This window comes from Primulina tabacum, chromosome 15 (genome assembly GCF_025594145.1).
Source record: "Primulina tabacum isolate GXHZ01 chromosome 15, ASM2559414v2, whole genome shotgun sequence".
NCBI classification, from domain to species: Eukaryota; Viridiplantae; Streptophyta; class Magnoliopsida; order Lamiales; family Gesneriaceae; genus Primulina; species Primulina tabacum.
The window spans coordinates 37,321,154-37,335,480 of record NC_134564.1 but is presented as its reverse complement, the minus strand read 5'-3'; the positions used below and the strand labels follow the sequence as shown (position 1 = coordinate 37,335,480).

Here is a 14,327-nt window from a genome sequence, read left to right as displayed (position 1 = left end):
TACGAAGGTGAAATCAGAAAAATAATTTGGTGTAATGTTCGTAGATAGGGTGAGCATTTGGTCGGTTCGGTAGTTATAACCGAACTGAAATATTTATCCATAATCGAATGTACCGAATTAATTTTCATAACCGATGAAAATCGAACCGAATTAAAATCGGTTAATTCGGTCGGTCAATTAGCTTTAAAAAAAATTTGTGATTTAACTTTAATTATATAAGTAATTTTTTTTTAACACAATAGTCTACACAAATGCATAAAAACATAAAATCACACATATCACAAATGTATAAGTTGTGTTTAAACACAATTAATACATTTTTTTTATAAAATAACATAACATGGGCGGGCGACGTCTCTATCGGTGATGAAATATGGGTGGGCGGTGGATGAAGTCAAAAGTGGAGAATATAAAAGTGAAAATGAGAAAGCTATGGTGTTTTGAATAATGGTTTATTTTAAAATTAAAAATTTAAATATATATAAAAATTGATAGATAATAAAAATTTATTAAATAATAGTATTTATTATATCGGTTAATTTAATTAACCGATTTTAAAATTTTAAAAATTGTAACCAAACTGAATTAAATGATATAATCATTTTTCTAATTTAAAAATCGAATTTCTGAAATAACCGAACTAAATTTTCAAATTACCCGATTCGATATATTAATTTGATTTAAACGAAATATTGTTCATCCCTATACGCAGAGATAACTTGAGTCCAAATTAATGGCCCAAATGGTTTAACACGCACCAAACTACGTCATATAATGGCCACTCATAATTTATACAAAAACGGAAGTCCGTGTGGGGTTTATCGCTTGGCTCTGTGTGCGATAGGGTTTCTAACCTCCGATGATGTACTCAAACTCAACCATGGATTTCAACAAGAAACGCAAAGCCGACGAGAACGGGGGCGCGTACTCGGTACATTCTGACCTCGACAACACGGTAGCATCCGTACTCGGAAACTTATCTCCTGAAGATGCTGAGAAAATTCTCGACCCCCTTTCGAAGGACCAGTTGCTTCCCATCCTACGCGCTGCCATCCTACGCCACCCCGACATCTTGGAGGAGGTGCGCACCGTCGCCGACGCAGACCCAGTTCGGCGCAAGCTATTTGTCCGCGGCCTCGGTTGGGAGACCACCACCGAGAAACTTCGCCTCGTTTTCTCCGCGTACGGTGAAATCGATGAAGCGAACACCATCGTCATCACCGATAAGAACACTGGGAAATCCAAGGGTTATGGGTTTGTCACATTTCAGCACGTTGATGCCGCAATACTGGCACTGAAAGAGCCGAATAAAAAGATTGATGGGCGTATTACAGTGACTCAACTCGCCGCTGCTGGAAATTCAGGTAATTCAAATCCGGTTGACCTGGCGTTAAGGAAGGTTTATGTCGGTAATATTCCGTTTGAAATTTCTTCGGAGAAGTTGTTGAGCCACTTTTCGATGTATGGTGAGATTGAGGAGGGGCCACTAGGGTTTGACAAGCAGAGCGGAAAGGCCAAGGGTTTTGCCTTTTTCGTTTATAAGACGGAGGAGGGGGCAAATGCATCTTTGGTTGATCCCATGAAAACTATTGATGGTCATCAGCTGGTTTGTAAGCTGGCTACGGATAACAAGAAACAAATTCCAAATGTCATAGGGTCAACATCAAATTATGGAATGGGAGGTTATGCTGGATTCGGGCCGGGACAAAACATGTCTCAGCAGTCGCAGCAAGCTGGAATGATGCATCATAATGCAAGCTATAATACCGCAATGGGTGGGCCTGGTGGGCGAGGGTATGGTGGTGGTTCTCAGTACAGTGGTGGTGTAGGTGGTGCTGGACCTGGAGAGTTTGGTGGTGGATTAGGCAATGCAGGAAACCATAGAATGCAGCCCAGTGGTATTGGGATGCATAGTTCAGGGGGCTATTCAGATGGTGGTAACTATGGGCTTCAGGCAACATATCCATTGCCTCAGGTTCAGCCTGGAAATGTTCCAGGGCCCAGGGTTCCAGCATATCAGGGTGTGCCACCATATCATTGAGGTAATCAATTCTTGGCAACTTTGCTCCAAGCCAAGCTTGGTAGTTCCTTTGCGTTTACACTAAATCAACTATAGTTGTATAGTTTGTGATCAAAATCTGCATGATAATTTATCTTCCTGTATTTGATAATTTTTAATCATTTGGCATGTTTTAATTATACTTCTGCAGCAAACGGCTATCCTGCATTTGGTAATTGATGCTTGGAATTAGATGGCCGGGTGAATCTAATTTTAGGGTTGTATGTGATCCATTGCAAGCTTCAATGTCGGAGTATTAACTTTTTTCCACTTAATCTATAAGCTTTTCCACCTGTCATTGACTTTTTGCCACTTAATTTATAAGCTGTGCCACCTGTCATTGACTGTACCAGCTGCTAACAGGAGGCCATGCTTATTAGTACATTAGCTTGTCACTCATGAATCGTGTTTCATTTTTGAATATTATCATTCTTCTGAACCTTTTTATTTTGTATTTTATCCTAAGTATTTTTTAAAAAATTTAATTCTACTTTGCCAGTGACCGTAATCCTTCGTTGTTTCTTAATAAGACCTCATTTTCTCCGGATTTAAACTTTTGAAAAACAAAAGACATTCATTGAACCTTTATTCATATTGAATGACTTCTTTGGCTTGAGAATTGTTCCTTTAATTCAAGCGATAACAAATAGCAATGATATTTTATTTTTTAATTCTGCACATACGTGGTTTGTTTTTGTAATTATTGTGGTTTTTGTACATATAGGGCTCATGATTTTAGTGTATATCTGGTTTTGTGTTTTGGAATTCAAATGATGGATTGTGTTGTGCATGGATGTTGTGTTCAGGTATTTGACAGCTTCATGGACGCAAAAGCTTTAAATGGTTGTGGTGATTGATTGCAGAATATGAAATCTTTGAACTGCTGTAGATCTTTCGCTGCCTCACTCTACTGTCTGTCACCTTTAAGCTGTGTGGTGAAATACATATTTGCTAGAATTCGCTCGAAGTTGTTACTTGAGACATTGTTATATTATGTGATAAGTTATCAGAAAAGTTTTCTGACTTTATTTTTGCCTTTGATGATATTTTTCGGCTTATCTATTTGGTTGTAAAATGCTAATGCGAATACCGAACTTGTGGGGGTTCAATTTTGTGTTATTTCAACTGTTCTGTGGGACCTTAGAGCCATCGCCCTTCCATGCTATACATGTGTCTGTGTTACTAAGATGAAACATCTTTTTCCTGCCATTATAGGCTTTATTAGGTGATCGAAAAAAAATTCTGTTGAATTTTCAAACTTTTCATTTGATTAGCTGTTCGTTCATGATGATTTATTTGCTCCTCTGCTCCAAGAAACTCTATGCCCCTCTTTGTGGCAATGGGAAATAGAAAAAAAGGTTTATATGTTGTCAGCCTATGGGAAAAAGTATAGTCTTTTCCTTGTGTTCTGTTGGATGTATCTGTTTCATAATTTCCTTCTTAGGATATTGTTTTCCTTTTCAGCCCCCCTATCCTATCCCTGTAGCTGAAGCCCTGAAATTCTGAATTCTTGCTATATGAATTTTCAAGAAATATTCCACGGTTATGGTTTTTTATTGATAGACGATGCATGATGCATGATGTCCATTTAAATTGAATTCTCTCCATTTGTTCATTTAGACTATAAGAGCCAGCTTTTGATATGAAGCTCTAAACCAAACAATATTTACTTTGATGGGCAGTATTTTAAACTTAATCTGCAAATGTGTGGGTAAGTGTTGGACTTCTAGCAGTTTTGTCTTCTAAGTTAGTTTGCTATACATTTTGCCTCAATAAGCTCTAAGCCATGTTCCAATTCTTGTATCAGTTTTGCGTCAGCCATCTTTTTTATTTTTCTAGATTCTATTATTTTTCCTTGTTTGAAAGTCCTGATGTTCATTAAATTATACTACCTTGTGGTGTTCTGGGTTTTCAGCCTAGGAATGCTTTTAAGCGATCCCTTGTTCTAATTTGAGCTTGGTAGTTGGATGGTTTTGTGTTTTCTCATGCTAGCTTATGTTGGTTCTGGTTTGGTAGCCTAGGAATGCTTTAAGACCCCTTGTGCTTCTTTGAGCTTGGTTGTGGGATGTTGTGTTTTTCTCCTGTGTACTAAGGGGAAATCCTGATGTTATTTTCTCACTAAATTGTTTGTTAGTTCTCTTGCCTCTGATATTGATTTATGTGATGAAATTACCACATGTTTGATTCTAAAATTTAGCTCCGTTCAAAAGTCCCATCAGTTGGAGATGGGGTCAACGGATGAAAGTCTCAACTTGCATTTTGTTTACTAAATTGCTAAAACTTTTTGCGAGTTGTGAATTGGATTTGTTCCTTTTTTTTATTGGCTGGAAGCATTTCTGTTTAAAGTTTCTTATGGTTATTCGTTGACATGGTATTTTATGGCTTGTCGACGAAAGTCTGAGATGATATTGTAGTTTAATTCATTGCTTAATAGTCTTACATATTTGTAATCGTAGTGTAAATTTTGAGAAGATGCACCAAGAATGTGCACCGAAACCGAAGCCACAGTTGGACTTTGTACTCTTGGCTGCGTCCTTGTGCCATAACTTGTTAGGTTGTAGTATTTGCAGATACGTTTTCAAGCATCAATACTAGTCATGGACACACATCAGCAACTTCAAAAGCATTATATCATTCTAACTGCAGAGGGATTTGAATTTAAATAGAAATTTCAAGTTTTACTTGGAGTTGCAAAGTATGCCTTACCCAGATCATAGCTGCCATCTCGTTCTCGCTTAACATTTTCGTAGGCTATCTTGTAGCAACATGGAGTGAATTATCGAAGCTCACAGTGGTTGAGTCATGGTCAGACGAAGTTATGCTATTTGTTTATAAAAATAATCGGGTTCCAATGAGTATATATTTACCAAGAAAAGTCTATGCGTGCAAAATATATACTCAACGGTGAAAGTTTTGGCTGGTAAAAATATCGTCGACGAAGTTTTCGAAATGGTTCTTCCAAAAATCACTTAAATATGCTGTCTTTGTTATATAACTATACTGAGAACGATTATTAGTATTTAAATGTGAACATATCGGTACTAAAAATCTTTAATTAAGAAATTTAGTAGTAGTGCGTGATTTATGTTTATATACGGATGTTTTTATGATGATCTGATGTTCAAAATGTTTCGATATGATCTTTCTTAAAAAATGGCATAGCCAACATGCTTTATGGAAAAGGGTAGACGTTAGTTGCTATTGATAATCTTTAATAGCAAATGCCACGTAGAGATTTTGAGAAATAGTTTTCCTATCATTGACTTAACGAATATTTGGAGTTAATTATATGTAACTCGAACATAAAGATAAAACATATTTAGTGAATTGCACATCGAAGTTATTTGGTTAGTAAAAGAGATTGAAATGGTCACAAATAAAAAGTCTCTAAACAAGTTGATTAATTCAAATCTTTATATATAATTATGAAATCTTGAGATTCTAACCATTACGGCGTCTCTTCTATTTATCCGTGGTTAGTATTTAAAAGAATTTTAGAGCAGAGGAGAAACGAGTCAAATTCTACCATCTCTGGCTCTGTGGTTACGTCAGTTTCCTACACTCGCCTAAGTCCGCCTGCTGCCAACAATTTCGGGCTTCTTTATCTCCTATATTTGCGAATCCTTTTTTGGTTAAAAAACTTGATATTGTTTTTATGCGGATTGATCGAGGTTTTTGAGTTTAAGGTGATCCGGACTTGAGGCTTCTCTCGTGCATTTATGATTGTTTCCCTGAGTCAATTGGTGATATTCTTTCACGAGACAGCGAATCTGTTTCTAAATCTTTGTATTCCGTGCAAAGGCTTTTGTTACAAGTCAGGGCTATCTGCAGCAGTAGGTTTTCTGAGAGTCATGAATTCTGGGAGTAAAGCCGTAAAGGTCAAGCTTGGGTTAAGAATTTATGTCACCATTTTAGTACTTTCTGTTCGGAGGCTGATGATATAATATCCCTGGTATCACATGAAATAATGCGTTTTTCTACCGTAATATAACCTCTTTATATTGCTTGCGGATATTTTACTCTATTTTTAAAAAACTAGTGGGATACACTCGTAAATTAGTCCATTCATTGGTAATATTATGGTAGTTACTGCCTTCTTCGTCTAACTTTGGACTATAAAAACGATGTCTTGACATTCTCTGAAGTTATCTCTTGGACAGGATTCTGTCAAATTTGTTCGAACCCAATTGATCACGGCAGGTGAAAATCTCATGCACTCGTGTTCCCAGCTTGTGGAAGATGTTCTCCCAGAATTTTCAGTGGATTCTGCTGGAGAAAATGGTCTGGTTTTTCCTGCACAGGAACAAGATGGGAATTGTCCTGCTCTGGAAATGTTGAGCATCGGTATGGATACAGAGCAGGATGGGAAATCATGTACCATGAATTCTGCATCTACTTTATCTTCAATCGTACCTGTGGGAGAGAGATGTACTGATATCCAATCCGATGGAAAAGGTAATCATGAGATGAATATTTGTAAAGATACTCCTGTTGTGGAGACACTAGATTTCTCTCAAATTTCAGTACTAACCGCACTTCTTGAAGCAGATGATGTGAACAACAGTTTCGGCAAACAGATTCTTGATGGAGATGAAAGTAATTTTCATGCTTATTCTTTGACTTCAGCTCAGCCTCCGGCGGCCAATTCTTCTGAAAAAATGGAGGAAAGTAAGAACTCTTTCGTTGAGTTTCGAGAATATGAACTACCAGATGATGAAGTATCCTGTCCTACTTCTGGTTCTACAAATGCAATTCAGTCTAATGGTGATGGTCCATTACTCCATTCAATTTTTCCCTCCATTTTCTTGATAAAAAAAGATACTATTTTTGGAGTAAGCCAAGGATCTTGAAATTCCTCCGAATTTTGAATCTTGATTGCTCATTGAATTTGAACCTTTTCCCTTTGTTTCTCTGTTACCTTAGGCCTGATACATTAGTTATTTTGAACTTCAATCTTTCTGGGATTATTTTATGCAATTAACCATCTGAAGTTTTCTATAATATTTGACACGGGTTCATTTTTTATGTTAAGTTCTTTCGATTTGCCCTAAGACTAATTTCTCCCCAACCCCTAAAAGAATTTAATCTTTCTTTCAATTTAAGTGCTCTGATTCTGTAGCTACACAATGATGTAAATTGTAACAACACTTGAGGCTTGGGTTGAGATCCTCCAACCTTTCAGTCTGCTTAGATCCTAAAGTTCGCCGAAATTCTTAGGAGATTCAGCCTTTTGTCTGCATATTCCTTGCATGTGGACCTCAATGCTTCTTTGCTACGGAAATTAAGAATTGGCTTGCCTTTGACTGCCCTCTGTATAAACGTTACCTCATATACTCGCAACTCACATTTACTCAACACTGTTTGACTTGGACAATCAATCACGAATGTCGATCAGAAATAACATTTGTCATACATCTATTGTTCTATAATTTTCATGTCCCATAATGTACATTAGTTTATGGGAAGATATACAATGACTGTAATTTACTCGTAAATTATGGTTTAGTAGCTGCATGAATATTCCAGAAAAATTAAAGCAAGTCTCGAAATCTCCATTTGATTTTGTGTACAGTGCACTCAGCAATTTCCAGTTACAGAGTTTGATCAACCAAGTTGCTGTCAGAAGCTTGAGGAAAGCATATCATGGTGAATAGTGATGAATGCTATTCAGATTCGGACATGGAAACGAATTACCTTTCTCTTGAGGTTCCTGCAACTCTTTCTTAATTATGTTTCAAAGTACGTTCTGACTCTCCTTTTTTAAGTGTGGAATTTAGTCATGATGTTGCGTTGTTATTTAATCACAGAATACTAAGGTAAAGTTCTGTACATTGAAGAAGAAGATTGTCGATGAACATTCATTCGAAAGCGTCTCTCAAGGCATATATTCAGAAACAGATAGAATGGCAGAGAGATGCTGCACAGAACTTCCATGTGCCAAGGATTCGTGGATGGTGAATGAAGAGTTCTGTGACTGGGAGATTATCTGAATGGAATGTATGTTGACCAAAACATTTGGTACAGGAAATGAATAATGCCTTGAGACATTGAATTGTTTGGATATTTTTGAAGGAGAAATAAGGTGGAACTCATTAAACTATGTTCTAATTCGAATTGCTTGGAGTTTTTTTCCCCTGCTTTTTTCTTGTTGCCGGGGCTGAAATTTTAGAATTTATTGATGCAATATTCCGGGCTTGAGATTAATTCGTTGAGAATTATGTAACCATATTTATAATGGATTTCAAGAATCAAGTTGATATAAATAAAAATGAGTGCTTTTTTTTTTGTCCTTCGAGATAATGGTATGAGATAATTATGTTAATCGGGGATGCGGCGGAGGATTGATGGATGATGGGTTCAAATTCATAATCCGCAACAAAGGTCTCTCAACAGAAGCCAACTATCCATACAAAGGAGTAAATGCCATGTGTAACACAAAAAAGGAATCCTCAAGAGTGGCGAAGATCACCGGATATGAAGAGGTGCCGGCTAATGACGAGTCTGCATTACTAAAGGCGGTGGCAAAGCAACCTGTGTCTGTGGCTATTGATGGGAATGGAAAGAATTTCCAGTTTTATGCAGGCGGCTTATACACGGGTGAGTGTGGAACTCTTTTAGATCATGGTGTCACAGTTGTTGGATATGGAACAAATAAAAACAGGAAAAAGTATTGGCTGGTGAAGAATTCTTGGGGCGCAGCATGGGGCAAAAACGGATACGCAATATTCAAGAGGGTTGTTCGTGCTAAGGAAGGGCTTTGCGGGATAGCCACGGATGCCTCTTATCCAACTGCTTGAAATAATTGTTTCCAGAGCCTATTTTGCTTCCTTGTAGTACTGTGAGGTCTGCATGCTCTAACATGCAGTATACCTCTCAGACTCAATGAACTCAAAAATGATTTGGCTTTTTTCCTTTCTGATCATGTTTTTCGGTTACTTATGCGACTACCAAATTCAGATAATGAAATATCTTCTATTAATGATCAATTTTCCATATATTCCTTGTGTTATATATATAATCGTCGTATTATGTAAATATCACATTACTATAGGTGTAGTCAGGTCAAGACCAATGTAATTTTCGATTTTATTGATTTTTCCTGCCATGATTGCACCAGATTGTCCCCTTTATAAAGGCCTCTGGCTGGACTCGAATTTGTCGCAGCATTGTTTGAAAGTGATGGAATTAAAGTTCCAATATTCGCTTAAAACTTTAATTGCTATAGTCCTCTTTGCGAGTTCAAAAGCAGATTTAGTACAAAATGTCAGTAATTTTGTGGAAGGACCAGCAAATGATTGCGATTGGTTTAATGGTCAATGGGAGTTTGATCCTTCATGTCCTTTCTACTGAAGAGTAGGTCTCTTGTGAGACGGTCTCACGAATCTTTATCTGTGAGACGGGTCAATCTACCGATATTCACAATAAAAAGTAATAATCTTAGCATAAAAAGTAATACTTTTTCATGGATGATTCAAATAAGAGATATGTCTCACAAAATACGACCCGTGAGACCTGTCTCACACAAGTTTTTTCCTCTATGAATCTTCAAGCTATCCTTTCATAGATCCACAATTCAATTGCCAAAAGTTTGGAAGACCAAATAAATAAGTACCTAAGTTACTCGTGGAAACCCAAGTCATGCAACTTACCAAGGTACACCATTCGTCGTGTATTTTATACATTTTTCTGTTTGTAAATCAAAATATAAATGACGGCTGAATAATTTTTTTTTTCTAATTATTATTTTGTTCAATAACATATAATTATCTTAATTAAATCGTTTTTTATAACCTTTCTAAGAATACCAGTCAGTCACATACCTTTTAAAGAATATTACCTTAAATTTTTACTAATATTCAGCTCAATTCGGTTCGTTGACACCCCTGTAACCATTTCTGTATGATTTGTCAAAGAACGCTTGTGGAAAAGTGGATCCCTCATTAACTCAGACATTATTTTTTGGCTGTAGATTTGATGGTGCGGGCTTCTTAAGGAGATGGAAGGTGTAGAAGATAATGTTTGTTGGTGACTTCCTAAGTTTAAATCAGTGGAGTTCTTTAGCATGCAAGCTACACGCTGCGGTTCCAAAGGCCAACACTACCTTCCTAAGAAAAGGATCAATAACTCAAGTCACATTCGAGGTCAGATACTCTTTTGTCACTTCAACTTTGTTCATTTTCTGAACATCAAGAATACACCTATTTCTCTCACACATGCCATGAATACGTAATCAAAATTAATCTATCATGTGCAGGATTATCATGTGATCATATTTCTGTATCGGACACCATATTTGGTAGATATAGTGCAAGAACAGGTGGGACGAGTCCTAAAACTAGACTTGATTCAACAAGGAAATGCATGGAGAGGGATGGCTATGTTGATATCCAATACATGGCACCGGTGGACACACACTGGAAATGCTCAACCGTAAGATTTGTCTTTTGATCAGGGGACATCATATATTAATGCACTTTAACCAGAGTTCAAAGCATGCATGAGATAGGAGGTTTTGCTTTAGAAGAATTTGCGCGCCGCATGAAAATCACATGCCAGAAGAAAGATTAAAGTACAAGCGGAAACAGAGTCACTGGTCTAATAAATAATTATCATCTATCCAATCCCCACTTTCTGTTCATGAAATTGCAGGTGGGATTTTGTGCAATATGGTTCCACCATAACCAAAGATATGGACGGTCTAGTCGCATTTTCCAAGGGCTTGACGACTTGGGATAATTGGGTTGAAAAGAATGTGGATCCTTCTAAGATAAAAGTATTCTTTCAGGGGATCTGCCACACACTATATGTATGTCATCTGCCACAGCTTTCAAATCATATATTTTTATTATTCATTTTTTTATGCTTCTATAGCCATACCCGATATTCCATTTGATTGGTAAACAATATAGATTTAAATAGAATGCATGGTATCCACAGAGCGGAGGAACAGCTTCGAATATGAATTGGAAAAATATATCTACAAAAATGAAAGGCACGGGTGAAACTTGCGTGGAGCGAGCTTTTTACTACCATGGCCTGTTCGCTTAAAATGTGTCATTTCTTATTTTAAATTCTCATGAAACAATTGTAGTAAAAGGCTTACAATATTACAATATCGGCATCCAGATTAAAAGGCAAAAATGAAAATATCTCACTTTGGAAGGAAGAAAAAAATACCACAGACGAAACAAATGTTCACAAAAGTTCACAAAAGGTTTGGTCACAGTTTCATAACCAAATTAACTATGTCAAACAGGGGAAGAGAATGGGGCTCAAAATCAAGCTGTGACTGAGAGCAACAACAATTAATGGATCAACATATCCTGGTGGGACACCACCAGCAGCCAAGGTCTTAAAAAAAGTACTGAGTACACTAAGAAAACCAGTTTAACTGCTTGATGTGACAACTCTCTCACAGCTAAGGAAAGATGGTCACCCTTCTAAGTACAGTGAACATCCTTGTATGGATTGCAGCCACTGGTGCGTCCCTGGGTTGCCTGATACATGGAACCAGCTTCTGTATGCAGCAACTCTGTGAGAGAATGATCGAGAAAATAATAGATAATTTATCTAATGTGCATATATTTCTTTCAGAGGCATCATGTAGAATGAATACTGGATCAGTAGAATAGACTTTAAGCTAACCAGTCAGAATCTTTTTGTCACCCCATATATGGCCAATCTTATCCTTTCTGATATTGAGACTAACGTTGCAATTTATCTATCAGTCAAACTGGATCACTAAGGTAAACAAACACTTCAAACTGGATCACTAAGGTAAACAAACACTCGTAAGAAATTTTACTAAGAATAAAATCCTTAGTTGCCAATGCCGGGAATTTTACGAAGAAATAAGCAAACAAAGTTTGAATTTGTTAAAAAATGCTGAAACTCATTGTCAAAGTTGACTTTGTACCTAATGCGGACGGATAGACCAATGAATATTTTATTTGAGATTACTTTAACTATCGCTAGCATTCTCCTTTAAATCTCAACGTACTAATATCTAGCACTAACACGAAAAATTAAATCTCATTCCCCAGAAATTTGCTTTAGCACATGTAAGCAATTCTTCCTTATGGCATAATTATGTCTAAACTTTGATCTGATTTTGACAGAGAAGCACAAAACTGACAGGCAAGATATAATTTAGACAATAACACGTGTATATTTTGGATCCCCACGGATTTATTCCATACTTTAAGTCTTGAATAATATTTCTGATAGCCAAGTAGCATGAACATCATTGAAAAAAATTTCATAAGAAAATTTACTTAAAGTTAATCACTAATGAATAATCTAAAAATAGAGCAACAAGAAACAAGAAGCACTGCATTGACGTTTGTTATATTTGATGTGTTGAAGAGAAGTAAACGAAACACCAACCATTTAGAACTGATGGCCGCAGAAATTTAATAACCAACATAAACGGCTGCATTTACAATGTAACAGTCATCATTCTTATCCCCCATCTCTTCAACATGCACACCACTTGAGCATATCAGTCCACCATCCACAACCTCGACATTCGTTATCGTTCCACTATGCAAGGTCATTCAATCAAAGATGCTCAATTGCACACAAAGTTTGTGATTTTAAACCCCATAAATGAAGTCCAAGATACTTACTAAGGGAAAATTGACTTGACCTTCTCAATGTCCAATAAGTGCTGGAGAGATCGAGGAACCCCCAATTTAATCTGAAGCTTCATCTCACCGAATGAAACACCAGGTATGGAACCTGAATCCAGCCAAACCAGAAATATATACGAAAGTCGAGTAAATTTTGTCGACGAAAAGGAAATAACTCAACCTGATACAAGATTAACTCGCAATGACCAAGTCCACAACTGAGTCCGGGAGGTAAACCGAACACAACAAAGAAAACAAAACTTTCAAATACAAACATCTCGTCGTTCGATGAAACTAAACGAAAAACAAAGCAAGAAGAATGGCATGGGTTTGCAATTCATTCACAGGCAAATATAAAAATTGTTGCCAAATTAATGTTACCTCTTCTGAATGCGGGAATCGAATTGGAAGAAATAGCATCTCTGCAAGCCCTCGTAGCTGCTGACGTTATATCCTGCCTGTTTTTCGATCAATACTCTTTAAAATTCGGCTCGTAGTCCAACAAAAATACATGTTAGTATCGCATGAATTTGTGTGCGTGTGCGAGAGCGGGGGAGGGTCCGTACCCGTGTTGATCGTAGCCGACACCCATTTCTACAAACAAGAGCTTAATCGAAGAATTAGGCACTACTGCTTCAACAGCTATAGCTGAACTTTGCTCGCTGGCCATGGCAGATCCAATAACTGTAATCCGGCGTGAGAGGAATTTTGATTTCTTGTTTGCGGATGCAAGTTTGTAACTTGAATGCTGATGTGGGATGAAATCGTTCGGCCGGCGGCTATCGAGGGGAGAACAGATAAATTGGGACTTGGCGAAGGTTCCACTGCTCATTTTTCACCTATTAATCATCAGGAGTTGCTGGTCAGCATATAGGATTTGTCATCGAGCCGTATTTGATTAACTTGATCCGCAGATTATTGCGATTGTTAATAAATTTATCGAAAAAAACTAACTTTATAAAAAAATATAATATTAATTATCGATAAGTTAATATTTTATTCTTCAAAATAAACTGTCTTATGACTAAAATATTTTTATGGAAAAAAATGTTGTTATAGTGACTCGACACTAGCAATCTCATTCCTCGCATAAGCTATAAATTTAGTTCGCAATGGTTACCACTACGGAAGTACCCGACAATACATTTGAATTCTTGTTTGGGCAATCTTATGGTAATGTCTTAAGCACATGAATCACATAAAACTCACATTTCGTAGATCGTTTTACTGATAATATATAATCGGTCCGAAAAATTATTGCATATAGATTACATAATCATCTGTACGAAATATAGTTCTTCGACATTCTTGATTTGATGTAATATTGTATCTTCTTGGTGTTCTTTCCCGTCTCAGCTGATAAATTGGCCATATTATAGCAAGCAGCGGAAAATCTTGATTGACCTGTAACTTTGTGGCAATATATTTTGAAACTTGGATCAGGAGGTTAGATGTTAGAAGTGTTTTAGATGGTGATAGGGATCAGGTCCTTCGGGGCTCACTCTTTCAAGCCATTTGTTGGAGCTTTGATTCATCTCTTTGGTTCCAAATCGAGCCTCCAGGGACCGTCTTGCAAGTGTTATAGGCTTCACAGGGCGGGCTACAATAATTGCTGATGAGAACACGAGCCAAAGTAT

General features: G+C 37.0%; 4 protein-coding genes and 1 pseudogene across 16 annotated transcripts; 4 read left to right on the top strand and 1 right to left on the bottom strand.

The window, feature by feature from the left end:
• Window positions 1-745: 745 nt before the first annotated feature.
• LOC142526538 (UBP1-associated protein 2C-like) lies at window positions 746-3,087 on the top strand. 2 transcript variants are annotated; one of them, XR_012815276.1, is made up of 3 exons: window positions 746-2,042; window positions 2,211-2,260; window positions 2,866-3,087. XR_012815276.1 is itself a non-coding variant. In XM_075631008.1 (2 exons), the coding sequence occupies exon 1, from the start codon at window positions 860-862 to the stop codon at window positions 2,039-2,041; it is 1,182 nt and encodes a 393-aa protein (XP_075487123.1). In that variant the 5' UTR covers window positions 753-859; the 3' UTR covers window position 2,042; window positions 2,866-3,087. The 2 variants fall into 2 exon arrangements, 1 of the variants encoding a protein (XP_075487123.1); XM_075631008.1 differs by lacking the exon at window positions 2,211-2,260 and having other exon boundaries at window positions 753-2,042.
• Window positions 3,088-4,515: 1,428 nt separating this feature from the next.
• Window positions 4,516-8,343, top strand: LOC142526540 (uncharacterized). 10 transcript variants are annotated; one of them, XR_012815278.1, is made up of 4 exons: window positions 4,516-6,011; window positions 6,220-6,514; window positions 6,608-7,765; window positions 7,867-8,343. XR_012815278.1 is itself a non-coding variant. In XM_075631013.1 (3 exons), the coding sequence occupies exons 1-3, from the start codon at window positions 6,271-6,273 to the stop codon at window positions 7,872-7,874; spliced, it is 468 nt and encodes a 155-aa protein (XP_075487128.1). In that variant the 5' UTR covers window positions 4,516-6,270; the 3' UTR covers window positions 7,875-8,343. The 10 variants fall into 10 exon arrangements, 1 of the variants encoding a protein (XP_075487128.1); XR_012815277.1 differs by having other exon boundaries at window positions 6,205-6,514; XR_012815284.1 differs by having other exon boundaries at window positions 4,516-6,514; window positions 6,608-6,727; window positions 7,657-7,765.
• A 60-nt stretch (window positions 8,344-8,403) lies between these two features.
• Window positions 8,404-9,064, top strand: LOC142526543 (senescence-specific cysteine protease SAG12-like). Its single transcript, XM_075631014.1, has one exon. It carries the CDS (start codon window positions 8,404-8,406, stop codon window positions 8,854-8,856), a length of 453 nt encoding a protein of 150 aa, XP_075487129.1. The 3' UTR covers window positions 8,857-9,064.
• A 256-nt stretch (window positions 9,065-9,320) lies between these two features.
• On the top strand, window positions 9,321-10,970 carry LOC142526173 (protein trichome birefringence-like 39; annotated as a pseudogene).
• A 128-nt stretch (window positions 10,971-11,098) lies between these two features.
• Window positions 11,099-13,602, bottom strand: LOC142526539 (uncharacterized). Of its 3 annotated transcripts, none has more exons than XM_075631012.1 (5): window positions 13,257-13,602; window positions 13,072-13,148; window positions 12,688-12,799; window positions 12,446-12,601; window positions 11,099-11,556 (listed from the first exon to the last, which is right to left on the bottom strand). In XM_075631012.1, exons 1-4 carry the CDS (start codon window positions 13,520-13,522, stop codon window positions 12,472-12,474), a joined length of 585 nt encoding a protein of 194 aa, XP_075487127.1. In that variant the 5' UTR covers window positions 13,523-13,602; the 3' UTR covers window positions 11,099-11,556; window positions 12,446-12,471. The 3 variants fall into 3 exon arrangements, with proteins under 3 accessions (XP_075487127.1, XP_075487126.1, XP_075487125.1); XM_075631011.1 differs by having other exon boundaries at window positions 11,099-11,591; window positions 13,257-13,601; XM_075631010.1 differs by having other exon boundaries at window positions 11,099-11,576; window positions 13,257-13,600.
• Between the last annotated feature and the right edge of the window lie 725 nt (window positions 13,603-14,327).

What these genes read in the sequence shown, in the direction of transcription:
- LOC142526538 (XM_075631008.1), top strand. Translation starts at nt 860, where the DNA reads ATGATGTACTCAAACTCAACCATGGATTTCAACAAGAAACGCAAAGCC.
- LOC142526539 (XM_075631012.1), bottom strand. Translation starts at nt 13,522, where the DNA reads ATGAGCAGTGGAACCTTCGCCAAGTCCCAATTTATCTGTTCTCCCCTC. An exon ending in GATTCCCGCATTCAGAAGAG is followed by an intron (nt 12,800 to 13,071) that starts GTAACATTAATT and finishes GGCTGGATTCAG; the next exon opens with GTTCCATACCTGGTGTTTCA. An exon ending in GTCAAGTCAATTTTCCCTTA is followed by an intron (nt 12,602 to 12,687) that starts GTAAGTATCTTG and finishes GACCTTGCATAG; the next exon opens with TGGAACGATAACGAATGTCG.
- LOC142526543 (XM_075631014.1), top strand. Translation starts at nt 8,404, where the DNA reads ATGGATGATGGGTTCAAATTCATAATCCGCAACAAAGGTCTCTCAACA.
- LOC142526540 (XM_075631013.1), top strand. Translation starts at nt 6,271, where the DNA reads ATGCACTCGTGTTCCCAGCTTGTGGAAGATGTTCTCCCAGAATTTTCA. An exon ending in TATCCAATCCGATGGAAAAG is followed by an intron (nt 6,515 to 6,607) that starts GTAATCATGAGA and finishes TTCTTGAAGCAG; the next exon opens with ATGATGTGAACAACAGTTTC.